Raw genomic sequence first — 27,713 nt, forward strand, 5'->3', positions numbered from 1 at the left:
TCTCTCTCTCTCTCTCTCTCTCTCTCTCTCTCTCTCTCTCTCTCTCTCTCTCTCTCTCTCTCTCTCTCTCTCTCTCTCTCTCTCTCTCTCTCTCTCTCTCTCTCTCTCTCTCTCTCTCTCTCTCTCTCTCTCTCTCTCTCTCTCTCTCTCTCTCTTTTTCTGAGATTGTGACCTTGTGTGGCAGTCCACAGAATTGACTCCATTTCATTTTGACTTAAGGTCATAGAGTTTTTACCTGCCCTTGCTCTTTCAAGGTGAAACAATAAAGATGTCTGGCCTAAGATGTAGATCAACAGGATGTTTGGCCAAAGGTGTGGTGATGCTTATCCTGTCTAAACAACAGAATACCTAAGTCAGGGTATGGTTACTTGATGTTTCAGGTGTTGAAGAGGCAAAATTACCCTGCTTGTTCTTTGTGTCTTGGTAAGGAAGTGTCTTTCCTTCCCCCGTTTTGATTGGGGTACATAGGAGCTTTGAGTAATAAACTTGGGGCTCATCCTGGTATTCACTGGCAGCCCTCCTGACTCTATCTCTGTCTCTAGCCTGTTTCTTTCCTCAATTTATACTTCCCTTCTTAGGTACGAAGCTAGATTAGCTTGTGAGTCCAGAAAGATGGCCCCTCAATATGGGGCCCAGACACCCTTGCTGAATTCTAAATCCATCCATTTTCCTACAATTTTTAAAATTCCATTTTCCTTTAGAACTGAGTAGTATTTCAATACACACATGTGTGCATGCGTGCATGTGCACACACACACACTCGCATGCACTAAAATTTTCACAATCCATTCATCCATTAATGGACAATGAGGTTGGTTCTAATTCTTTGCTACAGTGAATAAAGCAGCAATAAACATAGGGATGCAAATGTCTCTGTGGTAGATTTGTCTGGACACATGCCTAGGAGTGAAATAACTATGTCCTGTGGTAATTCTATTTCTATTTCTTTTTTTTTTGAGAAATCTCCAAACTGATTTCTACAATGGCTGTATTAATTTGTACCCCCACCAGCAGTGAACAGAAAGTTATCTTTCAATTACCATGTAATTAAGTCAAGCACAGTGTTTGCAATGTAGCATCAGTCAATTGACAAAGAAGTCTTATATGTAGTTCAGAGGCAGGTGATGTTGCTTGAGATGTGTTTTCAGAGGCTTTGACCTTACGCTGATATGAAACTCATTACTTTTCTTCCTTCAGGCCTCTGGAAACCTAAATTCTTTTCTAATATCAAAGAAGAATTCTGACTCATAGTTCTTCCAGTTATTGAAATAGCTCTGTTAGAAAACTCTAAACTCATCTTTTTGGAGATAGAAGCTTCAGACAGTTTAGAATATTGGTCAAATGTTGACCTTTACCTAGCATTGGTCAGATGCACTGTGCATCTGTCCCAAACTCAAGGGCAGAGTTCAAAGAATGAGTTTGGAAATTTGAGTAGAGGTGTGGTCGTGGTGTGTGACCAAATGGTTACCTAATACACAGAACGTGGCAGGGTGTATATTTATTAGTCAATGTGATTGTGTGATTGTGCATTAACTGGCTTTACGGGCCAGTATTGTTACTCACAGTCTAATGGTACAATTTGGAAGGTGCCTATGAGTTTTCAAAATAAAAACTGGAGGCTCTATAATAATTTACCCCAGAAACACTTATCAGCCCATCCCTGTTTTCAATTACAGTCAGTTATCTGAAGGGGAAATTGGGAAGAGTTTGAGAGAGTAAGAGAACTGTGCCAGTGACACTGGAGAGCTTAATTTTAACATTTAAAGAAAAGTTGTAAGAATCAAAGTTGAGAAATGTTACTGGAGGCTAATCACTTTTGGATGCTTTATTATATTAAACGAGAAGGTCTGGTGAACACAGCCTTTACAGTGGAAGAGTGTCTCATGGGCCATGGAAGCATCTGCTGTGGCGCTTTTGAAATAACAAGACATTTCAAATCAATAGAAAGATTTTGAACCAGTATTTCCCAACCCAGGTAATAGTGTATACTGGGACGTTTAATCACTCAAGATTTCTGCCTAGAGATGAAACAAAACCCATGTTTCCTGCCTGTGTTGAAAGGAAAACGGGCAGAGGGCAGTTCAAAGCCACTAGGAAATATCTGGTTCCGTGAGAACAGAAGAGGCGATGCAAAGCCTTCCTCGTTTCAGCACTCTTTACACTTTCAAAAGTATAAATTAATTGCTTGTGCATTTCGCGCTTTAAAGGCAGGGTCTGGAGCCCCACTCGCCTTGAGCTCTCACGTGAGGATGGAACTCCAGAGGCTTGTGCTCACCAGGCTCAGTTTAAGTACCTCTCAGCCCTCATTTCAATCCGCCTCAAAGATGAAACAAATGATGCCACATGCCATGGTTTAAATAAGTGTTCCCCCGCAAGCCCATGGGTTAAAAAGTGTGGTTCTCAGCTCAGGAGGATTGTAGAGATGGTAAATCCTTAGGGATAAGGCCTCATGGGATTCAGTTAGGTCACAGGGGCCTCTTCTCAAGACTACGGGCACGCTGGCTCTTCCTGCTTTCTCTTTTGCTTCCCAGCTACCACCAGGTGAGTGGTCCCCTCTGGCATGCTTCCCCTCCACACTACACTTCTCTTAGCAACTTCCAAAACAGTGGCCCAATGCATTGTGAACCAGAATCTTCAATACTGTGAGCCAAAAGGAACCTTTCCTTCTCTGTAAGTTGATTATCTCAGTTATTTTGTTATAGAAACGATAAGCTAGTATACCACATAAGCAATAAATTAAAATCTGCTCTATGTTTTAAAACACTTGCCTATTATCTCAATGGTAAATGTTATTGACCACAGCTTGTGAATGGGAAGGCGTCTAAGGGCATACAGGTGAATTCCACACTGGTTTGGGGTCGAATCCAGGCTCTTAGGTCTAGTGAGGAGAGGACCTGGTACTTGAACCAAAGTCTTCTGACTCAATGTCAACTTATTTTCTTGTCTTTTTAATGCTTATATTTCTTTTATTTTTTTTGTCTTGGAGAATTTTATATAATGTGTTTTAATCAGATTCATCCCCTTTCCACCTCCTTCAGCTCTTGCCCATCCCCTTCCACTGTTCCCTCCCAACTTTGTGTGTTTGTTTGCTTTGCTTTGCTTTTTGATTTTTAAAGATTCACTGAGTCTACTTAATGTTGCCAGTGTGCATGGTTATAGGGCCATCTGAGGCTCTATGCCTGTACCCCTGAAGAAGACCCATCCTTTCCCGACAACCATCAATTGCTAGCAACTCCATAACCACAGGTGGAACTTCATGAGCCCTTCCCAGGCCCATGCTGGAATTTTCTCTGGCTTGATCTTGTACAACTGTTGTGCATGCAGCACAGCTGCTGTGGACTCAAGTGTGCAACTGCCCTTTCGTGTCTTGCTGCAGGTGTCCACTACTTCTGACTCTTACAAACTTTCTGACACCTCTTCCACTTCGATCCCTGAGCTCTGGGGAAAAGGGATGTGATATAGACATCCCATCCATAACTGAGCACGTTTAGTCTCTTATTCTCTGTGTATTGAACAGCTCTTGGCTTCTGTATTAGTTGCTATCTACTGCAAAAAGGAGCTTCTCTTGTGAGGCTCGAGAGATGTACTTATCTATAGGCATAGAGATAAGAACTTAGGGGACAGTTTATTACTAAGTCCATCTAGAACAATAATAGTACTAGGTTTTCCCCAGGGGCCTATGACCCGGACAGTCATAGGTTTTTGGCCTAGTTAACAGTACCAGGCATGCATTCCATCTTGTTCAATGCCAAGTTTTAATACTATTTAGGTGTAGTCACTCCAGCTTTAGTTGGAATTCTTTTTTTGTTTTTCAAGATGGGGTTTCTCTGTGTAACTTTGGAGCCTATCCTGGAGCTCACTGTGTAGACCAGACTGGCCTTGAACTCAGAGAGATTCGCCTGCCTCTGCCTCCTGAGTGCTGGGATTAAAGGCCTGTGCCACCCCGCCCGGCTGGAATTCTTTTGCTTAAGCTTGTTTCATATATTTGTACTTTCTCTTGATTTTACTGGGGAAATGGGAAACTTGCCTACCACACACTAAACAAAATTTAAACCTCCATCACTTTTAAAAGATGAGTGTAATCTTCACAGAGTTCAACAACAAGAACAACGACAAAAACCCACAACACTCTCTAGAAGGTAAAGACCCTGTTTTCTTTCCTCCCAATGGGGTGCTTACAGAATTATAGAAGCCTGAATAATGCAAAAACATGTTTTGTTGATGGCAAAGAACAAGCTATACTGGACAGTGTGTTGAAGGAGAGCCCCATCAGGGACCACAGGTGTGAATACAATATCTGTGGAGAAACAGCTTGTCAAAATGCAGAGAACAACTGACCACGAGGTTCCCAACCCAAAATGGTAAACCTACGATGCCACTCCATCTATGGCTCAGCTAATGTGCGAAAGGTTGTAGGTCCCAGACGATCAGGATGTCTCCTGTGTGACAGTGTCTTCTATGCACGACAGGAAAACTGCACCCATGAAATGACAACAGTGCAATTGCCTAAACAAGACTTGCATAATGACAAGCCCAGCTGACGTGTGTCTTAGTCAGCATTTCTATTGATGTGAAGAAACACCATGACCACAGCAACTCTTTTTTTGTTTTGTTTTTCTTGATGACAGGGTTTTTTTTTTTTTCCGTGTAGTCCTGGCTGTCCTGGAACTCTCTTTGCAAATTAGCCTGTCTTCAAACGCAGAAATCTGCCTGCCTCTGCCTCCTGAGTGTGGGGATTAAAGGCGTGTACCACCATGTGCAGCTGTCCACAGCAACTCTTAAAAAGGAAAACATTTAATTGGGGCTGACTTACAGGTTCCAAAGTTTGGTTCATTATTATCACATGGTGCTGGAGAAGAAGCCAAGACTTTTACATCTGGATTGGCAGGCAACAAGAGGAGAGAGAGAGAGAGAGAGAGAGAGAGAGAGAGAGAGAGAGAGAGAGAGAGAGAGAGAGAGAAGGAGAGAAAGAGAGAGAGAGAGAGAGAGAGAGAGAGAGAGAAGGAGAGAGAGAGAGAAGAGAGAGAGAGAGAGAGAGAGAGAGAGAGAGAGAGAGAGAGAGAGAGAGAGAGAGAGAGAGAGAGAGAGAGACTTGAACTAGCTGGAGCCTCTGAAACCTCAAAGTTGACCCCCGGTGACACACTTCCTCCAACAAGACCACACCCACTCCAACAAGACCACACCTCCTAATGGTACCACTCCCTGGTGACCAGGCATTCAAATCTATGAGCCTATGGGAGCCATTCTTTTTTTTTTTTTGTGGCAATTGGTTTTTTTTTCAATTTTTTTTTTATTTTATTTTCCAGTTTAAATTTAGATAAGAAACAAGGTTGCTTCACAAGTCAGTTCCTGGTCCCTCTCCCTTTCCCTCCCCTCCTCCCGTGCCCTCCCCCCAACCCCCCACCATGGGAGCCATTCTTATTCAAACCACCATACCATATCAATGTGGATGGAAGTAATTCCCATCCATAGATGAAGAGTTGCAATTTGAGAGGCAGTGGTAGACACAGGAGGAACTGGAGGGCCATAAGGAAGAGTGGGAATGATTTAAGTGTAATACTCATGCATGAAATTCTCAAGAAGACAAAAATTTAAGTTTAAAATAGTTGTATTGGGAAGGAAAGAAATATTTGAGTTTAGAGCTACTTTTGGTGGCTCTATTTTGAATTTTCCAGTTGTTTTATAACTATCTACCTGAAACTGTAGGGGTCTCATCAATAATTTACTGTTGTCTCTTGTAGTTCTATGAGTTGACTTGTAGTTCTATGTAGTCAACTCATAGAACTCATTTGGGCACAGTAACATGCAGCCCAGGGATGGAACCATTCAAAGACTCGACTGATGTGGATATGCAAAATGCATTTTTGTTGGAAGACTTGGCTCTTTTGGTGGGCTAGATAGCAGGGCTGAAAGCCAGAGGGACATCCTAGTTTCCCTGTATGATACTCCAATGAGCAGGCTAGCTGTGACATCTTTATATATAACATTGGTATCTTGATACACTTGTGTTTTTGTCATAGTTGTTGTTTTTAACTTGTTGGAGCCATCTGTTCTGCAAACCAAGGTTGAATCCACAGTTTATTTATGTGAGGGCACTGGAAGATCTATGTTGGATTCTATTCAGCAAAGGTGAGCCACAGACCAGCCAGGAGCCAGGTCACTAGGGAATCCTACATTCTAGATGTAGAAACTAAAATTTGAAAAGTACAACCAGCCCCCTTTAGTCACATATTCTGTTTCCTTAGATATAACTAATTGCAGGTCAAAATGTCGATAGGCCTACAGTGGGTGTGTCTACACTAAACATGTATGGAGTCTTTCCCCACGTGTATAACAACTATTGACACAGCATTCCTATGGTATTGGGGACTGTAAACGAGTAGAGATTAAATGCAGATTTTACACCAGATTTTATAAGGAACTTGAGCCTCACTGGCTTTTGATCTTAGAAACAGTTCACAGAGGATGCTGAGGGACCACTGTATCTGAGTGGCACCATTTCTTAATGTAGAAGAGATACAAAGATAAGGAATTAGAAAAGAGTAGAGAGGGAGGGAGACTTGTTTTACATAGGATGATGGGGATGTCCCATCAAGAGGTGACACCTCAGCTGAGCTTTGAAGGATAAGAAGGAGAAAGCCCATGAAGATCTTGATGTAGAACTAGCCTGTTGGAGGGAAGGAACAGGCAGAGACCCTGAGACTAGTCACTGAGTTTGGCACACGCTAGCAACAACAAAAAGGCTACTGCTCTGTAGTGTGTCTGCTGCAGAGAGGGAGATAGCTGATGTCTCATCCATGTAATGGGTTTTCTGTCTATTTTCTATAAAATCAGTTCTTTCCCTCAAGAATGAAATGACCCCCCCAAATAAGGACCCCATCTGATGTATTCACTACTCTATCCAAAACTATTTGCTTCATGTTAGATGCTGTGGTGGCTTGAAAGAAAAGGGTCTCCCAAAGGGAATGGCACTATTAGGAGGTGTGACTTTGTTGGAGTAGGTGTGGCCTTCTTGGAGGAAGTATGTCATTGTGGAGGCGGGCTTTGAGGTCTCATCTATGCTCAAGCCATGCCCAGTGTCTCAGTTCACTTCCTGTTGCCTCCATACCAAAATGTAAAACTCTCAACTCCTCTCCAGCACCGTGTCTGCCTGCACACCACCATGTCCTACCATGATGATAATGGACTGAACTGTAAGCCACCACCTCAGTTAAATGTTTTCCTTTTGTAAGAGTTGCCATGGTCATGGTGTCTCATCACAGCACAGAAACCTTAACTAAGACAGATGCTCAATAAATATTTGCCAAGTGTAGCCATTTATAACTACTGATGTCCAACCACACTCCTGTAGAATTCTCACTGACCTAGGATATAAATATACTGGTATTCCACCCCCCTACTTCACAGTGGGGGAAAGGAAGGAATGAAAAAGAAACACATAGTAGAACATTTCTCCTCACAATTGAAAAAGAAAACCGCTGGCTCATGTTATATGTCACTTCTCTGCTAGTTGAGTGCTAGTGTCTCTAAACAGAAGAGGGGAGTTCAAGACTCCCAGATGGTCTAGCCCATGAGCCACTATTTATAACAGGTATAGGCAGAGTTACAGAGTCTAGATTCAGCCACACAGCCTCTTCCTACCTTGATGGTGCCATCAGTCATCGGACTGGCCTTTCTCTTCCCCCCACCATCTTTTTGCAGGCTTTGTTTCCCTCCTGTGAGACTCTTGATAATGTGGTCCACCATTGCCCTTGCCATATTGTCCCAAGGCAGCTAATGTTTAAGTATGATTAGAGTTGTTTCTGCCTATCACACTCTTTGTTACTTCTATCGCACGTTTTCTATTGCTGGTTCTGACTTTATTTATTCACTTTTTATACCCATGTCTTCCTTTTTGACAAATCCTATTAATGTTTTTTCATCTCTTCTTTCATCTATACACTACTATTTATCTTGAAATACTTATTCACAAGAATTAAGTTAGCCCAGAAGAAATACGCAAGAACGGCCAGAAGAAATACGCAAGAACGGTGACGGAAGTGTTGTTGAGCAAATACGAAAGTTCTGCTCTTTTGTCAGTCAGCTGCAGATTTACTTTGCATGTTGGCTCAGTCTTAAAATTAGACTCTTCATGTCAGGCAGACATTGCGTCCAACCTCCTCTTCCTTCCCCCTCTCTGTTCTTTCCCTTCCCCCTGCCCCTTCCACCAGGTTTTTTTGGGGGGAGGGATTCATTTTATGGACCAGGCCATATTCTGGGTGATAGAGCTATAGAAATAAACACAAGGCATGCTTGCTGTAAGTGAATTTGTAATCGTGTGGGAGAGCAGATCCACAGATATTTCCTCAGCATGCATGTATACGTGTATTGTTTTGTTTCATAACTAGGTTCTTGGCACTAATTACTGTCAAAGAGAGAAGGTACTGGCCATTCATTCCTGTTCTCCTGTCTGGGTCACACAGAAGCCATCTCCTCTCCCCCACATCTGCATAACTTTGTAGGACTGACAGAAGCCTGAAAGTCAGGAGAGCTGGGCTCCAGTCCAAGCTCTGGGCTTTGTGTTGGAATGTGACTCTATTACTGGAGCACAGAATGAAAGTATCAAGCTGTACCTAGGGCAGGGCCAGCTAGAGCAATAGCACTTACGCTTTGACACAATCTTAGCAGTGGGAGGGGGATGATGACATACAAGGTTTGTGTCAATCAATTGCAAAACAGTTGAAGAATTTCCCGAGGATAGAGTAATTATTACAGTCTATTCATCTGAGAAGACAGGCCTGTGTGCTTTGCATTAGTTTCCAGATGGAATCAGCACATTTCTCCGTGTGTTAAGGTCATCGGTTAATTAAAATCAGAATTCAAATTTAATTTTTATTGTAACCAAATCCATTAGCTAAAAATTAATCTTACTCCATATGAGCTGGTGGGTAATAATCTGTCTACCAAGACATGCATCACAAGGAGTGTCACTGGAATGCTTAGTGTTATAAAATTTAAAATTATGAAGGCAGATCTGTAGTAGACAGCACAAAGTAGCCTTGCTGCAAGCTGCTGGATATCCTCCTGGCTTCTCTCCTCACCCCCAGATGTTGCCCAGTGTTTATTTATTTTTGTCCTTGGGTGTTCAAGGGACTGTTTGTGGTGCCCTTTCAGTAAATAGCTTTTCCTGTTGGAGCTAGAAGTTTCCCTTGCTTGAACTCCAGTGGGAGGAGCATGTGGGAGGCTTGTCCTGGCAGTTGGAACCCAGACTGGGCGGGGGGGGGGTAGACTGAGAAGACCCAGACCATCCTGAGACTCTTCATATGAATTCTACTGCATTGGGTGGATGATTTACTTTCTCTAAATCTCACTTTCCTCATTTTGGGGGTGGGAGAAGGGAACTGCAGAAGCCCTTACTATCTAGAGCCATTAAGAACTTTTAAAAGATCATCTTATTTGTGAATGGTATGTCAGACACATAGTAAGCATTTGATTGCTCTGAACTATTAACTGTCATCATTACATTATTGACCAAATAATTGCTTGTAACAAATTGGGGATGTGGCTGTCCCTTACTTCATCAGTCCTCAGTATTTAAAGTCAACCCATAGTCTATAGCATATTAATGTCACATGCTGGAGGAAGCTACTAATGCTGCATGAGATATGACCTATGTCATCCTCTCAGTAGTCAATCTTATTCAGGCTAATTTATTCGTGTCAAGGCTATGTCCTCAGGTTAGAGGCATGGATAGATTTAACTTATTAAATTTCAGATCTAATCTCCTGTCTTCTTGACCCCCCAGCAGAGTATCTTTCTTAACACAAAAGCTTTAGCTCTGCTCTGCTTGGGACGAGTCTGATTTAAGTCCTATAACTCTGGCATACTTACAATACAGTTCAATTTCAGTCCCTAGATATGACTCTGTAGAATGTAGTGGGGGATGAGACAGTGTCTTATTACGTAGTCCAGGCTGGCCTCAAACCTACAAACTTCTTCTTCAGCCTTCTGAGCGCCCAGATTACAGCTGTGTGTTACCACACCCGCCTTTAACCTACAATGTTGACCACACCAACTATTCCAAGTGGGCATCCAATTAACCAGGCTGCTCTCTGTCGGTTGCTGTGTTCCCAACAGTTTTATTAAATGACTTGAAGGTTGCCAACAAGTTGAGGTGAAAACAAGTGTGTGCAGTTATCACAGTTGCTGGGCAACAGCTGAAGTTCATGCTCCACTGAGAGGAAACCAGGGCATGTCCTTAGCCACAGGGCTGGTGGCTCGAAATCCAATCACAAGTTTGGATCCGACTAATTCAGTCTTACGATTCGTCTTGAGTAAGTTTGGTTACTTTACTCACTGAGGTACACTATGTGCGGTTGTAAACATCCTTCATGGGATGCTTTTCTGACCCATTTTGCTTTAGGGAGAAAGAATGTGAAGGCTGTTTCTCCTAAGTCCCAGGCACTGGCTTTCAGTTTAATCACTTAGGGCACTTATTTCTTAGAGAGTATCCGATGACTACTAAATGTCCAGTGTTTTCTGCCAGGAGAAAACCATAGCGTACGTCAGAAAACACAGTGACATCAACTCAGGATCCTTTACTTTGTCATTTGTGTCATTTTATCTATACAAGTTCTGAAAATAGTCTATACACTGATCTTAGTGGCCAGTTACCTGTTTGTGTAGATTCAACAAATCCACTGAACAATATATGTAAGTTACGTCAATGTTAACCTTTTTTTAAAGAAAAGTTCCACTATCTTCTGTCAAGCTGGCTTTAAAAAAAAGTGTGTACATCTAGTAAAGTAACTGATGAACTAAAAGAAGATGTGCCAATTTTTTAATCTCATTTTGTCTCTTTTCTGCAGATAAAACATCCCATTATCTCTGCTTTAAATATTTGATGATAAAACTTCCGTGGTGACAAAGGCATTCTTGGCTGGGATTTTCTCCATTGTTCTTTCTCCCATTCATCTTTTACATACACGGTAAAGTGTATGACTCTTCGCCATGGAAACCTAGGGAATATCTGCTGCAAATGTCCCAAGACTCATAAGTCCTGGTTTGTTGACAGTGTGGGTCTTTACTTCTTGACTCCTAGTTGGTTGTGCAGGTTTTCAAAGGTTAGTTGAGGGCTGGAGTCAAAGGGATCAAGGAGAGCAAGTAGGATATTAATGTACAACATGCTGTGTACAACATGCTTTAGTTGTAGCAAAGAACCTACTACCATCAAAGATTCTGCATTTTACTTTGTTTCTAACCCCAGAAGGCCTTTCAATGCTGTGCAGCCAGCCCTAATCTGGTGTAGTAGATGTAGTAGTTTGGGGACTAAGATTTTATGCAATTAAAGAAAAAGGAAATGAGGCAATGCACGTGAAATTAACAGAGTGCTTCTGATGTTAGGCATCCCTATGAGGAACGTCTCATTGTGACAATAAGAAACAAAGACTCACTTTAGTGCCAGGGATGGGCTACTTCTCTCTGAGTTGTTGGGGTGGGAAATGTTTTTGAAATGTTGTATCAATTTAGTGTAGTTTAAGAGGAAAAGTGTCAATCATTTTGAAAATGCGAGTCAGTTTATTAGTCATGGAAAATTATTTATATATTTTGTATTAGCAAATGTACTTTCAAAGATAGGAATGCCTTTAAGGTTCTCTGGGTTTCATGGGTATCTAATTCGTATGTCACAAAGTTCACTTTTTTAGTGTGCACTTCCGACTCAGTGGTTAAAAACACCTGCCTTTCTTTTAGAGGTCCCACGTTTGTTTACTAGCACCTACACCAGGCAGCTAACAACTGCCTCTAGCTCCAGGGACCCCAGCACCCTCTTCTGAGTCCCCACAGGTGCCCACACACATGCATCAGACACTCACATGCACACACAGAGATGTATACATGAGTAAAAATTAAAATAAGATATTAAAAAGTGAAGTGTTAGGTGTGCTGGCACACTCCTTTAATTCCAGCACTAGGGAGGCGGAGGTAGGCTCTGTGAGTTTCAGGTCAGCCTGATAGTGAGTTCCAGGACAGGCACGCCTATGTAGAGAGACCCTGTCTCAAAAACAAACAAACAAACAAACAAACAAGCACCCAAAAAGTGAAGTGTGCATGTCTATGATTTTTGTATCACTAAACAGAATGGTGCAAGTCTCGCCACTATCCAGTTCTGGAGCATGATTACCATCCCCTCTCTGCAAACAGACAAAGCCGAAAGGCAAGGTCTTCAAAACTCCAGAAATCCAAACTCTGTGTGTTAGTCATCAGTCTCTTTGTCCCTTCCTCCATGCCCTGGGACTATTGTTTGCATTCTCTCTCTACAGATTCGCCCACTTTGAACATTTTATTTAAATGGAGTCATGTAGCCTTTTAGACCTAGTCTTTAGCATCTATGTTCTAGCATGCAACAGTATTTCATCCTTTATTATGACCAAATAATATTCTAATAGCATTAATATTTCATACTTTACGTATTTATCCTTTAGCAGATTGTTATATAATGGCTATCTATTATAAATTATATATACTTATATATAATTATATATGCATTATAAACAATGTTGTGGCAAATACTTATGTGCCAGTAGTGGTTCTGTCATTAGCTTTGCTGTGACAGGTAAATTTGCTGAGTCATATCATAATTCTGTGCTCTACTTTTTACAGAACTTGCCCACCTGTTTCTTTCAAAGAGCTTGTATGATTTTACATTCTCAACAGCAATGAAGAGGACCCAATTTCTCTACATCCCCACACTTGTTAGTACCTGTCTTCATTTGTAGTTAGGCTAGTGGGCATGAAATCATACCACTGTGGTTTAAGTTTTTATTTCTTAATGACAAATTATTTTTAGTACAATATTCAATTGTATTATCTATTTGTATGTCTTGTCTGGTGAAAAATCTGTTCAAATCCTTTGTTCACTTTTAAAAAGACATCATCATCATCATCATTATTTTATTATTGTGTGTGTGTGTGTGTGTGTGTGTGTGTGTGTGTCCATGTAGACCAGCAGAGGGCATCAAACCCTCGGGCATTGAAGTTATAAGCAGTTGAGTCACCCAACATGGGTGTGGGGAATAGAACTCTGGTCTTCTAGGAATATAGCATCCCTTTCTTAACTTCTGAGTCATCTCTCTGGTGCTTCACTTTTTTTCCCCCTGGGTCAGGGTTTAATCCTAGCTCTCATGAGACAGAGGGAATTCAAAGACAGCCTGGTCTGCCCCGTGAGTTCTATCGAGACCTACGTAGTGTGACCCTGTCTCAAAATAACAACGAAAACCACCGCCACCACTACCACCACCACAAATCCCCCCAAAAACGAATTCTGCACAATCCTGATTATCCCCACTTTACCAGTGAAGAAAACGAGACGCACACAAATGGACCGTGCATAAATTAGAAAACCAGTTGTACACCAAGCTGCGCCCCTCACACAGATGCTCCGCAAAAGATTCTAGGGAGCTTTCTGGGACTGTTTAAAAACACTACCCACCACACCTCCTGTTTCACCCCTTCCCAGAAGCACTCGGAACACAGGCCACTGTCTTTCATAAGTAGATGGTCCCTGACATGCAACACTTCAGCTTTGTGTTTCCTCCACTTCATGATGGGGTGAAAGAGAAATGGGCTCGAAAGAAACCATACTTTCATGGTGTGTGTGTGTGTGTGTGTGTGTGTGTGTGTGTGTGTGTGATTTTGGTTTGGTTTTCCCCTGTAACTTACCCTGGGGCTTGGGGAATTAGCCCTATCAGGAATTGAGGTGCATCTGTTCACTTTGTTGGAAACTCACGGAGCCACAGTGAGCCTAGGCTGAGAGATCCCATATTTCTCTTTAAAAACAGTATGGTGTCTATTCCTGAATGTCCCTTCTGGGGCTCTAAAAAGTATCCTAGGTGACATAAATAAACTGAGTTAAATCACCCCTGAATTATGAAAATAATAGGAATAATTTGAATCCAAGCCAGGTGAAAGGCGATGAAGTTGGATAGAACGGTCCGTCAGTGCATTCGCTCCCAGAGGTAATTTCATTTTCACTGGTTTTATTCATCACATGGCAACACAGAAAACTTCCTTTCCTCATCTAAGCAATGTAGGGAGTGCCTGTAATCCATCTATTATAGTGAGAAGCACTCAAGTTTATGAAAATATTGCTATGAACAAGCCGCTATGCACACACAAGACACATTCATTTGTCCTGGGCTCTCAGCTCTGCCGCCCCCCCATGCTTCCGCTTCCGGCTAGGATCCCCGTTGCTGTTCTGTCCATGCTTTGTCTCCCACAGAGTTGCAGAGGAAGCAATTCCTAGGACTTCCAACTCATTTCTCCTTGCCTGCTTTTAATTTTGTTAAACACCAATGTTACACAAATCTCAAATGAACAAAGCCAAAATCATATAAACACATCTGATTGTTTTATTTTTTTTAATCTGTTGACAAGCTCTTAATAGTAAGGGCAATTAAACTAAATTAATCTGTGTAGTTTTAAATTTTAAAGAAAGATTAAAAAGTAGAGCATAGATGATTAAATCATGCTTTTCTTTTGAAGAACAGTTTGGGATGATCTACAAATTTTAATAGAAAGAAAATTAGTCAAAAACCTTTCATAAAATTGGCCTGCCTGCTTGCTTGTTTCCTTTCTTCCTTTCTTCCTTCCTTCCTTTCTTTCTTTCTTTCTTTCTTTCTTTCTTTCTTTCTTTCTTTCTTTCTTTCTTTCTTCCTTCCTTCCTTCCTTCCTTCCTTCCTTCCTTCCTTTCTTTCTGATTCAGGATTTCTTCGTGTAGCTCTGGTTGTCCTGGAACTCTCTTTGTAGACCAGGCTGACCTTGAACTCATAGATTTCCTGCCTTTGCCTTTCAATTACTGGGATTAAAGTCCTGCACCATCACCACCTGACAAATTTGACTTTTTAAAATTTTTTGTTGTTGGTGGCAAAAAGAAAAAAAAAGAAATACAACAGGAGTCACTTCCAATCTAGCATGAACTCCTTATGGGGGTTAAGCCTTCCAGACAGCCAAACCACATTTATTCCTTCATCCAGCACTGTACATTGCATGGCCAGGGTCAGGATCTATCCATACCAAAAGCTCAGATTAGCCTGGCAAATACTGTCAGTTGTAATTAGAAGTGGACACAGCCTTTGAGGGTCTGGGGATATGCAATTTTTGAGTTTTTCTGTAAGAAACATCATGACTGGCCGGGCAGTGGTGGTGCACCCCTTTACTCCCAGCACTTGGGAGGCAGAGGCAGATGGATCTCTGTGAGTTCCAGGCCAGTCAGATCTACAGAGGGAGTTCCAGGACAGGTTTCAAAGCTACACAGAGAAACCCTGTCTTGAAAAGCAAAAACAGAATAAAACAACAACAACAAAATGAATCTCCAAACAGCATTCCCTAGATCAGAGTGTCAACGATGCCCTTGGCTATTTTACCAGAGGTGAAGTGCGGCAGAGAGAAAATTAGTGGAGAAATACAGCAATCAGAACTGTGATGAAAAGTGTAGGTCTGTGAGCACTTCACTAAAAACTCTCCGGGGCCTTGGAAGGTAGGTAAGGGAGAAGGGTAAGCTGTGTTGGCTTGGTGAAAAACAAGCAAGCAGGCAAACAAACAACCACACCCTACTGCAATACATTCTGAAAACTGGCTGATACAGGACGTGGTGCTGACAAATTTAAGAAGACTGCTGACTTGGAGACTTAGGAATTGGGGCCACAGGAAAGTCCCCAAGAGGTTGTACAAAGCCTTTCAGGAAGTACATCCTGAGTGAAGAGTAGGAATCTGTGTGGCAGTCAAGGAAAAGAGGGACATGCCATTAGTTTGAAAATCTGGTGAAAGCATGGGAGCCCTTACTGAGAACGAGTTCTGTGCTTTGAGTAGAGGAAACTGTAGGTGAAGTTGAGGAGAGAATCTTTCTCTACTAGCAATGACAGCTGCTGAATGTGTTTATCCTTTCCCGCTCTGAGAATTCTGACTCTCCTGAGGAAGAGGCCTAGTCATCTGGGGTTAATCTCCTCATTCTAACCTCCACATCTGGATTTCCCTACACCCAGTGCCCTTATTCTCACCGCCTTATGAACTCGCTTGCCCTTCACCCTCCTTTCTGAGGTTCTCCACCAGCCTTGTCACTCTGGCCTTCTCCACAGGAACGCTTGCTCCACATTCAGGAAAAAAAATGATGGCCCTAACATGGTCTGGCTTGCCTTGACTGCTATCAAGTCTAAGTTTCCCTTTTGTCTCAGTGACCTCTGTGGATAGGAGTGGAACTTAGTCTACTGGGTTCCTGCTCTTCATGTACCATGGAGTGCTCTTGGCCTTAGTGTTTGGCAGAGCAAGAGTGTAGATCTGGGAGAGGGGAGAGCTAGAAGGACAGAGGCAAGCACACCTTCTTCCACTAATTGCTAAGTGGAGGAGGAGAAGGAGCTTGCTGAGGTCAACAAGTGGAGGCAAAATGAGTGTGACTGGAGAATGAGTGTGACCGTAGGATGAGTGTGACTGTAGGAAGTGTGACTGCAGGATGAGTGTGACTGTAGGAAGTGTGACCGTAGGATGACTGTGACTGTAGGAAGTGTGACTGTAGGATGACTGTGACTGTAGGAAGTGTGACTGTAGGATGACTGTGACTGTAGGAAGTGTGACTGTAGGAAGTGTGGCTGTAGGATGAGTGTGACTGTAGGATGAGTGTGACTGTAGGAAGTGTGACTGTAGGATGAGTGTGACTGCAGGATGAGTGTGATCGTAGGATGAGTGTGACTGTAGAATGAGTGTGATCATAGGATGAGTGTAACTGTAGGAAGTGTGACTGTAGGATGAGTGTGACTGCAGGATGAGTGTGACTGCAGGATGAGTGTGACTGCAGGATGAGTGTGATCGTATGATGAGTGTGACTGTAGGATGGGTGTGATTGTAAGATGAGTATGACTGTAGGATGAGTGTGACTGTACGATGAATGTGACTAGGATGAGTGTTACTGGAGAATGAGTGTGACTGTAGGATGAGTGTGACTTCAGGATGAATGTGACTATAGGATGAGTGTGACTGTAGGATGAGTGTGACTGCAGGATGAGTGTGATCGTAGGATGAGTGTGACTGTAGGATGAGTGTGACCATAGGATGAGTGTGACTGTAGGAAGTGTGACTGTAGGATGAGTGTGACTTCAGGATGAATGTGACTGTAGGATGAGTGTGACTGTAGAATGGGTGTGACTGTAGGATGTGTGTGACTGCAGGATGATGAGTGTGATCGTAGGATGAGTGTGACTATAGGATGTGTGTGACTGCAGGATGATGAGTGTGATCGTAGGATGAGTGTGACTATAGGATGAGTGTTACTGGAGAATGAGTGTGACTGTAGGATGAGTGTGACTGTACAATGAGTGTGACTGGAGAATGAGTGTGACTGTAGGGCTGCCCTGCACTTCAAAGCCATTGTTGGTTATCTGGAACGGTCCCCAAACCAGAGCTCAGGGACAGTTGTCAGTCATGGTTGGCTCTCTCTCCTGCATTCCAGCACAGCTTTGCCTCATTTTTGACCTCTTTGGTTACTGTTCTGAGCCTGGTGTGTGTCCCTAAAGCCCATAGGGGACCTTCCACTTAAGTGTCAATAAATAACTTTCCCCTTGGCCTCACAGTCAATTGGCACAATGACTCTCCCAAAGATACTTGCTCCAATAAACAGTTTTTTATTTTTCTATTTTTGGATGACTAAGTTAATTAACATTTAATTATTAACTAATTCAAGTTAATTTAATAATATTATTACAATTGAATTAAGTTCAATTAGTTTAACTATTAATTTGCCTAAGCGTTCCCAATCAAATGAACATAAAATTATAATAATTTGTATTTCTTAAAGGTCGCCCAGAGTCCTGTGTATTTCAGCCAATGATGGTTTTTGTAATTTTGGGTGTAGTGATACTGTACATATTATGCAGTTTCAAATGAGGATTGTCATGATAAGACCTATGGAAGTGCTCTATAGCTTTTATAGCTCCTTGGAGAACCTGAATTAGAAGGGGACATTTTTAGATTTAAAAATATTGATAAACACTTAAATGTTAAGGATTCCCTTAGAAATCAGAAACAAGGGGGCTGGAGAGATGGCTCAGAGGTCAAGGGTACTGGCTGCCCCTCCAGAGGTTCAGTACTCACGGGGTGGCTCACAGCCATCTCTAGTGGGATCTGATGCCCTCTTCCAGCATAAAGCTGTACATCCAGATAGAGCACTCGTATACATAAAATAAATAAATAAATCTTAAAAAAAACAGAAGCAAGAATATCTGGAATTACTACCTTTTGCAACCTTGTAATACTTTGTAATTATTAAATAAAGAGCAGAAGGGTAAAAACAGGTGGGGAGTTGGCTCAGCTTGTAAGAACACTTGAAGATCTCAGTTCCAGTCCCTGCACTCATATAACAAACTCAGTACTCTGTGTGGCAAAGACAGGAGGATTGCTGGGGCTTGCTGGATGCCCAGCCTCATTCCAGGTTCAGTGAGAGACCCTGCCTTGAGGGAATAAAGTGGATAAGGATGGAGCAAAGCATCCAATGTCCTCCTCAGGCCATGCACAAACACACACCTTCACACAGATGTACAATACACCATATCACAATCGTACACACGGTAAAAACAAATATATTAATATTTCTAATAATATTATCGTCTACAGAGGAAACATTTTAAGACCTATAAATTATCAAAGGTAATAAAATGATGTTGAGTAACGGTGTCTATAAAAATGGATATTTTTGCTGTAAAGATGTCAAATTTCCTTAAATTGAACAATTGGTTCAATGTCATTTCAATTAAAACTAAAAGTAAATCCTAAGACTCACAAGGGTTACTATGCCCTTCAAGTAAGTAAGTAAGTAAGTAATCCTGTTTTTCCAGATTTTCTTTTACTATAAAAATTAGTAACATAATATATGACAGACTGATTTTGCATATTAAGAAGAAGAGGAAAGGCTAATTAATAAATAATGTAGAACAATTCAGTATCTAAAAGAAATTATAATACTGTCGATTAACATCAAGAATCAAGATAAATTCCAAATGTGAAGAGGACCCTAACTTAAAAGAAAATGCTAAACAAATTCTTGTAAGGTCTTCATTATGGAAAACCACAACCAATCGCAACGCAGGATTGTGGAGCTCTGTTCCAGTGGATACATCTCCAAAACACCCCATCAACTAAGGCTGGGCAGCGCTTTGGAAAAGGGACTGAAAGACTGTAGGAGGCAGAGGGCCAGGGAGTTTGCTGTGAGACTCTGTCTCCTAGTAATTTCGGAAACTGTACCCGTCACGTGTCACCAGTAAGACCGCCTAAACACGAACTGGTCACCAGCTAGACCGCCTAAACACGAACTGGTCACCAGCTAGACCGCCTAAACACGAACTGGTCACCAGCTAGACCACCTAAACACGAACTGGTCACAAGAACAATAGCAATAGACATGCTAATGCGGATGGGGGAAAGCCCAGGGGACCTCAGCCCTATACAAAGAACTACAGACAACTAAGGAGCACTGAGTGGGAGAAAGAGTTTTCCCTAGTGAGGAGTTCCCAATTAGCTACACAATACCAAATGTCAGCCCTGAAAACATGCATACAAGTAACACCATAAAGACTGAGGTTATTTTTTAGGAATATGTATATGGATGATGGCAATTAATGAAAAAAAAAGAGGCCATGAATTTGAAAGAGAACAAGAAGGGGTATGCGAGAGGGTATGGATGGGGGGAAGGGAGAAATGATATAAATATACTATAATCTCAAAAAATAAGACATAGAAAAACAAAGTCTTGGATATAACGTGAAAAGACAAATTTGAATTAAACAAAAAAAATGTTACAACACCTGCCACTGACCAAAAAAATTACGATCCAGAGTATTTGGTCCACAGGAAGGAAAAGATAGTGACTCTTCGAAGAAGCGGAGGCTTAGCATGACTGGCAGCCATGCTGAAGTGGTGCTCCTTTTGCTATTCATGAGGGGAGCACACTAAGGCTGCAGCAGGATTCCATTTCCTACCTTCCAAATTAGGGAAACCGTAAGATCAAGACAATCAAATGCCACTGAGCACTTTGCTGACAGTAGTGTAACTAACGCAGTAAGCCAGAAAACAATTAGACATCGATGGCCAAGTTAACAGTGTCTGTGATCTATGATGAGCAAACTCCTCTCCCAGCTGGGTACCCCGTGGTGCTGCATCACAGCACACCAAGAGACGTGAACCTAATGACACTTTCTTGTATGAGCAATGACACTGAAAATAACACGCTTATCTACAGTGAAATCACATCATACTCTCCTCCCTTGACCCCGAGGACATCTTGTCATATTTGGAATGGAATGCCAACCTTCGTCCTCCCCTTTGTCATGTCTCTCTCTCTCTCTCTCTCTCTCTCTCTCTCTCTCTCTCTCTCTCTCTCTCTCTCCAGGTTCCTCAAGATTTATGTCTTAATTAGAGTTACTGTTGCAGCAATGAAACACCATGACCAAGAGCAACTTGGGGATGAAAGGATTAATTAATTCCATTGACACTTCCGTATAACAACAGTTCATCATCAAAAGAAGTTAGGGCAGAAGCTTAAACAGGACAGCAACCTGGTGGCAGAAGCTGACACAGAGGCCATGGAGGAGTGCTGCTTACTGGCTTGCTCCTCATGGCTTGCTCAGCCTGCTATATATATATATATATATATATATATATATACACACACACATATATATATATATATATACACACACATATATATATATATATATATATATATATATATATATAATCCAGGACCACAGGTCCAGGTGGCACTCTCAACAATGGGCTGGGCACTTGCACATCATTCACTAATTAAGAAAATGTTCTACAGTCTTGCCCACAGGCAGATTTTATGGAGGCATTTTCTTAATTGAGGCTCCCTCTTCTCAGATGACTCTAGCCTATGTGAGGTTGACATCAAACCAGATAACACAATCTCCCTCCCCCCTGTTACCTGCTTCCTTCCACGCTGTTCACGGCTGGCTCTTTCCATTGAGCTCAATATCACTTCCTTGAGGAGGCCTTTACCATTTCATTTAAATTGGTTTTCCAACCTTATTCTCTCTCTTGGCTTTGACTTGTTTCATTTTAAAAATGCTTATTTTAAATTATGTATTTATGTATGTACCCATGCATCTGTGTGTGTGTGTGTGTGTGTGTGTTTTCCAAGCCTCCAACATTAAACATCACCTCCAAGAAGCCAGGGACTACCCTTCTGTTGTCGTGATTATATCCCCTGGCATACAAAAGTTACTCAATATACTTTGTGTGCTTGAATAAAAATAGTACGTGGATTCTATCTGTTTCTATTTAGGGTAGTTTGTTGAGCTGAGAGTCAACCTTATCAGCTCCAGTTCGTGGGAAGGACAATAGGAAACCAAACGGCCACAGCTACAGAAATTCCAAAAATATGTTTAGAATATAGAAGATGTGTTTTCTGGTTCTTCTTTTATATCTGAAAAACTTAACCAATGTATGCCTGAACATTTGTTCAAGTACTTTTGGTCATTTTATACACAAAACACCAGGATCTTCCAACTACATTAAAGGCTCCTGAATGCGTACACTATTTGGAGGTATGTTAATGTACTCTTAATTGTTTCCAATACACATTTAAAAGTAGCATTCATAAAGCGGCATCAAAAGATGGAGAGATGATGCTAAATATTATGTAGGCAACATAGATCAGGGATCCTTTCAGAAAGATGTGGACATCTAGGCTTCGGCAGCTTCTCTTTTGGTAATGATCTTATTTTTATTTCAAAATTGTGTGTACATGTGTGTGTGTGTGTGGGGGGGTGTATACATGATGTCAGTGCCCCTGGACACCAGAAGAAGACATCAGAGTCCCTGGGGCTGGAATTACAGGTGGTTGTGAACCAGCAGACATGGGTATTGGGAACAGACCACCAGTCTCCTGAAAGAGTAGCAGGTGCTCCTAACTGTCCATTCATTCCCCCTCCTTTTTATCCTGTTTACGTACTGAGGACTGTACTTATTATATTTACTTAAATCATACGTATTAACATATTTTTGTTTGCTAGTACACCTTAACTTTCCTCATTAGTTTTGCACACTAAAGAAGAGCTTACATGGCTGTCCAACAGGCAGACTAAGCAGAAAACACATTTCACAGACCATCAAAACATGAGCATACGCTGCAGGGGTCTTTCTTTTTTTGTTTAGATTTATTTCATTTCATTTTCTGTGTGTGAGTGTTTTACCTGAATGGATGTCTTCAGACCACATGTGCCCAAGAAGAGGATGTCAGATCCCCTGGCACTGGAGTAACAGTCACGAGCCACCATGTGGGTTCTGGGATCTGACCCAGGTCCTCTGCAAGAGCAGCCAGTGCTCTTAACTGCTGAGCCACCTCTCCAGCCTAGAGTTTTACATTTTTAGTCACTCAAGTAGCCACTAATGATGGGTAGAAAGATTAAGCCAACATGAAAACTTACAAAAGAATTATTGAGACTAAATTAATAAGGAGCTGAGTTCTCATTAGTAATATGCAATTGCACCATATCAGAGCAGTGGGTTGGTATTAACACAGCTAAAAAGGGATGCGTCCCGACAGGTCAAAGGCTATTTAAGTCACCATACAGTAAAAAACTGAACCAGAGGGCAATTGTCTGAATGCTTTGAGAAATACTACTTAATAATATTTTAATAATAAGCCAGATTTCTGATTTGATGGTCTAACTCCACTTCCTGAAAACCTAACAGCAAGTCAAGAATTGAGAAAATACCCAGTGTCCAGTTTATCTGATACAAACATGGTGGAAGGCATGGACGATTGGGCTTAATGGTGGCAGTAGCTGTCGCTGCTTTTTCTTTGATTTTTGTTTTCTCTCTGCTCATATTCTTTCTCTCCACACCCTGGCAGGATTCCCGGGCTAAGAAGTCTCTTTCCCCTGGCCCAGTGTTCCTCCAGGGAATGAGGTCAGAGCTCTCCAACGGCCACCTGCCCGGTGACTGGGGGTGGCCTGAGCAGCGTGCTGGGTGTCCAGGGCAAGGCTCGACTTACCTGAAAACCACGAAGCTGGGGCTGTCAGCGGAGCTGTGTGGGGCCTCGGCACTGGTCTTCGGGCTACTGGGGAACTCGAACCTGAACACATTGTCACTGGAGGAAAGCCTTTTCTTCCCCATTGTACGCTTGTGCTCCAGCACGCCGAGAAGTCACCTCACAAGCTCATCACTAGAGCTCTCAAACAAAGTGAAAACTGTTGTATTCCAGCAGGCAGCCACAGCTCCTGCCTTGCAGGAAGAGCCTACCTGACTCCGATCTAGCTCAGGCAATTTTTTTTTAAAGTTAGTTAATGAGTAACATATTGGTATGACACAGCACGGTTCTCATCCTAGTGACATTTTCTCTGAAAGAGAAACAACTGTGTTTGGGGAATTCAGCTCTCACTTTATTAATATGAACATGGCTGAATCTGTGGGCTTAGGCAGAAAAGCCTATGGAAAACATAAACGAGCAAACCAAAACAGGGAGGAGCAGAGCGGGTTGCAGGTAGACATTGAAAGCTGATATACCCTTGCTAACTGCCTGAGCCTGCTGGGCAGGGTGAGGAATGTGGATGTGATGGCTCCCCACACATACAGGAAATAATCCTCATCACTACACCCAGGATGCTTAAAGCTGTGGGAGCCTTGGTCCTCAGGACCTGAGGCTTCTGGAATTCTGACGGATATGACAAGGCAAAGTCAACCAGAACTCTGGTCATTTATTCGGCTGAGTTTACAACTTGTTCACAACCTTTAACAAAACCATAAGAGCAAAGACACTAAGAAGCAAGAGTGTGAGAGTTTAATCTGTCACTTGCTGACTGGGCAGTTCAAATGGTCCCCACCTTACCGTGCTTGGTGTCCATCTCTCTGCCTCATAGGACAATTACATGGTCGGATGTGTCATGGTGATTGTAGCTAAGCATGGACTGATGATATACAGGAAGTCCAGAAAGAAAATGCTTTTGTGTGATAATATTCAACCGCCCCATGCTCATGGGATGGAAAACAGGGCCCTCCCACAGTGATTCTACAGCAAGGTGGGTTTGTGCTAGAGGTACCTGGACCTTTGTGATTAGCCAGTAACACCAACAGAAGCACAGATAAATTTGAATGTGAAAGGGAGCACAGATTCTTGGGAAATCAAACCTTCAGCCTTGCCCTTAATTATCACTCTGCTGATAACCAGGCAGGGCCAGATTTGCTGACTGCACCACTGCCTCGAAGCACACTCTGCAAATGAGGCAAAGCAAATCTTTCAGTGGAACTTTCCTGGTCCCCAGTAGGGTGACCTGTTTATCTTTGTCTGCCTGGGATTTTTCTCTTTTGAGGCCTGAATGTCATGACTCCCAGGAACCAATCATTGCTGGACTAACTGTGACTGGTGGCCACACTAGTTTCTGCACCAAGACTGTGACGGTGTCTTGGACCCAGCTGCCCCTGGGGCTTCCTGATGAGTTTTGTTCCCTTGTCTTGGTATTTCCATTGTGTGGGAAATCACGTTGCAAAGGCATGGCATGAAAGCTAAGTTATACTAAAGTGTTGCATGATACTGGTCACCAGATCTCTTAAAAAAGCAGCCACTGGCAACGGAGTTTCTAAACTTGTTAGGAAAAGTCTGCTCCTCAGATGTCAACAGACAATGAAGTGCAGGATGTTGTTTCACTCCTGCAGGTATGGATTTTAGCTGGAAGCAATGTTTAACTCAGAATAAAATGTTTCCAAGGGAGAAGATTCTGGTGTCAGTGTGACAGGCACTGTTTTCACTAGGAAAATTTCCCTAGCACTCAGTTAACGAAATATCTTCCTATAGGCAAAGCTCTCTGCTAGCCTCCAGCCTTCATGGCCTCTCCACCTGCTCTGTCCCTCATTCTCATGGCCTGCATTTCAGTTTAAAATTCTCGGCCAAGATGATGTTCAAAGTCTTCTCAGACTTTTGAACACCACAGAGTAAAATTTGACTCTAAGTAATTTTTTTTTATTCTTCAATCAAACAAGGTCCATAGTTCCAACAACTTGGCATTGTGCAATGATGATAGTCTTGTGAACTTGAGCCCCAGCGTTCTGAAGTCCATGTCTGAAGACATAACTCATCTTTTGGTGCTAGCTAGATTTGAGGTGGGGTCTTTATGACTGTGTAAACTCTTCTTCTCCCCCTCCCATTTTTTCTAGCAGCGTGGAATTTGGATATCTAGACATATGATCAAACTGAAAACACCAAACAGACAGTTTCAAACCAGCTTCCCAGAGGCATGGAAAATTCTGCTTAGAAGTGAATGTTTCCTCTGTGATTAAGCAGAGTTAGAAAGACTTGTGATTCATCTGGTGGATTAGACTGCGTCTTGGCTAGTATGAATGGCATTAGTTGGTGTGCTCTCAGCTCATGTTACTGCCCTTGGAAGGTTCGAGTATCCAGACTGTACACAGACAGAATCAGAAAAATACTATCATGGTGGGTTTAAGGGAGTTCACAATTACCCAGATAAAGAACTGACAGGTGTGTGTTTGGGGAGCAGTCATGCAGTGATGATAAATAACAGCCTTGGTCTTCCTGCTCCAGGAGATATGCATCCTCTGCCCTTCAGGATGCTCCCACCACAACCCAAGAAGGTGTGAGCCAGCCTCTCCTTTTCCTTATAAGGGGTCGTGTCCACACATCTGAAGCCTTGCCCCAAGGTATGGCCATCACCCCAAGTACACTGTTAGACCAAGATGCCCCTACAATACTATGGAGGTTATTTATTTATTTATTTTAGAAAAGACTTTTTTTTCAGTTATGTGAATGTTCCTGGGTCTGTGTGGTGTATATGAATGTAAGTGTGCAATTAAAAAGTGTGGTTTCTTTTTCTCACTGTGGTTGCAGCTATGTGCCTCATGTGGCTTGTGGAAGACCCAAATCCCACAAGCAGAGCCAAGAGTCTGGGGACTCCGAGTGTCCCCATTTATGGTAATGGTTCCATCAAGTAGCTGTACTGTTCCAGGCTAATTCCAGCTGCATTCCATATAAAGTCCCTTTTAGTGTCTTCAAAACCTTCTGTTCTAGATTGGAGATGAGGTTAATTCACCTCATGTGAGCCCATCCATCTTTGAGAGGATGAAGGGAGAAGACAGAGATTGCCTTTAGTGTTCTATGATTATATAACTCTCTGTAGAGGTTATGGCAATAGGGGGAGTTTTGCCCCCAAAAAGATTAGAAAATTAATCTTCCAACTGCAGTGAACAGTTAGCAAACCTGAGGCAATCTTTCTTTTGTGTGTTTGGTCTTTGTGACAGAAGAGAAAAAAATTTGAAAACCCAGTTTCCTATGCTAGTCTAGCCGGGGCAAATATTTTCATTGTTCTCAATTATATTTGCTTACATTTATAAGTTAAATCATGATTGTTGGTTTTGGGCTGGTGAGATGGCTCTGTGGATAAAAATCCTTGAGACCAAACTGAGTTCAATTCCTGGAAACCACATGGTGGGAGCAGAGAAGAGATTCTGGCAACTTCTGATGTGTATGTCCGGTGAGCACCCCCTCCCAACAGAAAATCAATGAACAAAGGTAAGACCTATAAAAAAAGGATTTCTCTTCCCCCTCCTCCTTCCTTCTCCTCCTCCTTACTCTCGCCCCTTCACTTTCTCCTCCTTCTCCACTCAACACCTTTGCAAGGCCCACTGCTCAGAGCCCGCACCTCCTGGTCATAGCCCCGTCCTCATTCCACAATGCCAGAGATGCACTGGACCTCCCCAGCGGTCCACGGGGGCGGGGAGGCCACTCTGCTGCTGAGGTGGAATATGCCCTCTGCTAGCCTGAGGGAAAGGGGTGGGTTCAAAGCGGCTCACATCGCTGTCAGATCACAGTTCCTGTATGTGTCAGGCACAACTGTCAGTTTCTTAGATCCTGGGACATGTGGGAAATAGAGATGTCATGTTTAAAAAGATGCTGCCTGGGACCCAAAGTGGACTGACGGGTCCTCCCATTCACAAGATAGGGATATTCCAGATCTTACGCTTCCATGCCAACACACGATGCCTTTGGTTCGCCGCTTTGCCCATTTGGCTGGCTCACACTGACAGCAGACAGCAGACCCACAAGAAAGCTACCGTTTCTTGGTCTCTCAGCTGTGACCTTTGAAAAGGATTAAGTGGCGTTCAGAGGGGGACCGTCAGAGGCCTAGGGTTCTAGTTGACCCCATTCTCACTCCGTTTCAGGGTGGCTGAGTCCCTGCTGGGAAGCAGGCTCTGCTCATGCCTCCTGCCCACAGAAAGACTGCTTTTAAAATACCTAACTGATACTATGAGCGCCATTACTCTTTGTCTAAAGCTCCCCTTTCCATGGTGTAGCTGCCTACTGGTCAACCTCTATGCTGGCTAAGCCCAAGTTCCTTCTCTTCTCCATTGCTTGCATGCCCTGGACTCTCCTTTTTAACTTTGATAAATTATCCTCAATCTTCCATTTGAGCACACTCTTTGTCCTTGAGCTTCTGTTTGTACCCATTCTTAAATTCTTTTATAGATGAGATTAATAACTTCGAGGGGGAACCCAGGTTTCCCAGGTATCATCTGATGGTTCTGCTGGGACTCTCCCAGATTTCTGGGAACATTTACTGCCTCCTTTTCATTGGTAAAGAAAATGAACCTGTTCCTGCATCCTTAGTTGCCCTGTGACTCCCAGTACCCACTTAACAGGCATGGCATCATGTGCCTGTAAC

General features: G+C 42.5%; 1 protein-coding gene across 1 annotated transcript in view; it reads right to left on the reverse strand.

Moving 5' to 3' along the window:
• Positions 1-23,256, reverse strand: part of Gramd2b (GRAM domain containing 2B) — an 82,617-nt gene extending 59,361 nt beyond the window's left edge. Inside the window, exon 1 of the mRNA XM_005069103.4 lies at positions 23,036-23,256. Coding sequence (XP_005069160.1) covers positions 23,036-23,157 — 122 coding nt within the window. The 5' untranslated portion in view covers positions 23,158-23,256. The remainder of the gene's footprint in view (positions 1-23,035) is intronic.
• Between the last annotated feature and the right edge of the window lie 4,457 nt (positions 23,257-27,713).

The sequence above is a fragment of the Mesocricetus auratus genome, unplaced genomic scaffold (genome assembly GCF_017639785.1).
Source record: "Mesocricetus auratus isolate SY011 unplaced genomic scaffold, BCM_Maur_2.0 Super-Scaffold_6730, whole genome shotgun sequence".
In the NCBI taxonomy this organism is placed as follows: Eukaryota; Metazoa; Chordata; class Mammalia; order Rodentia; family Cricetidae; genus Mesocricetus; species Mesocricetus auratus.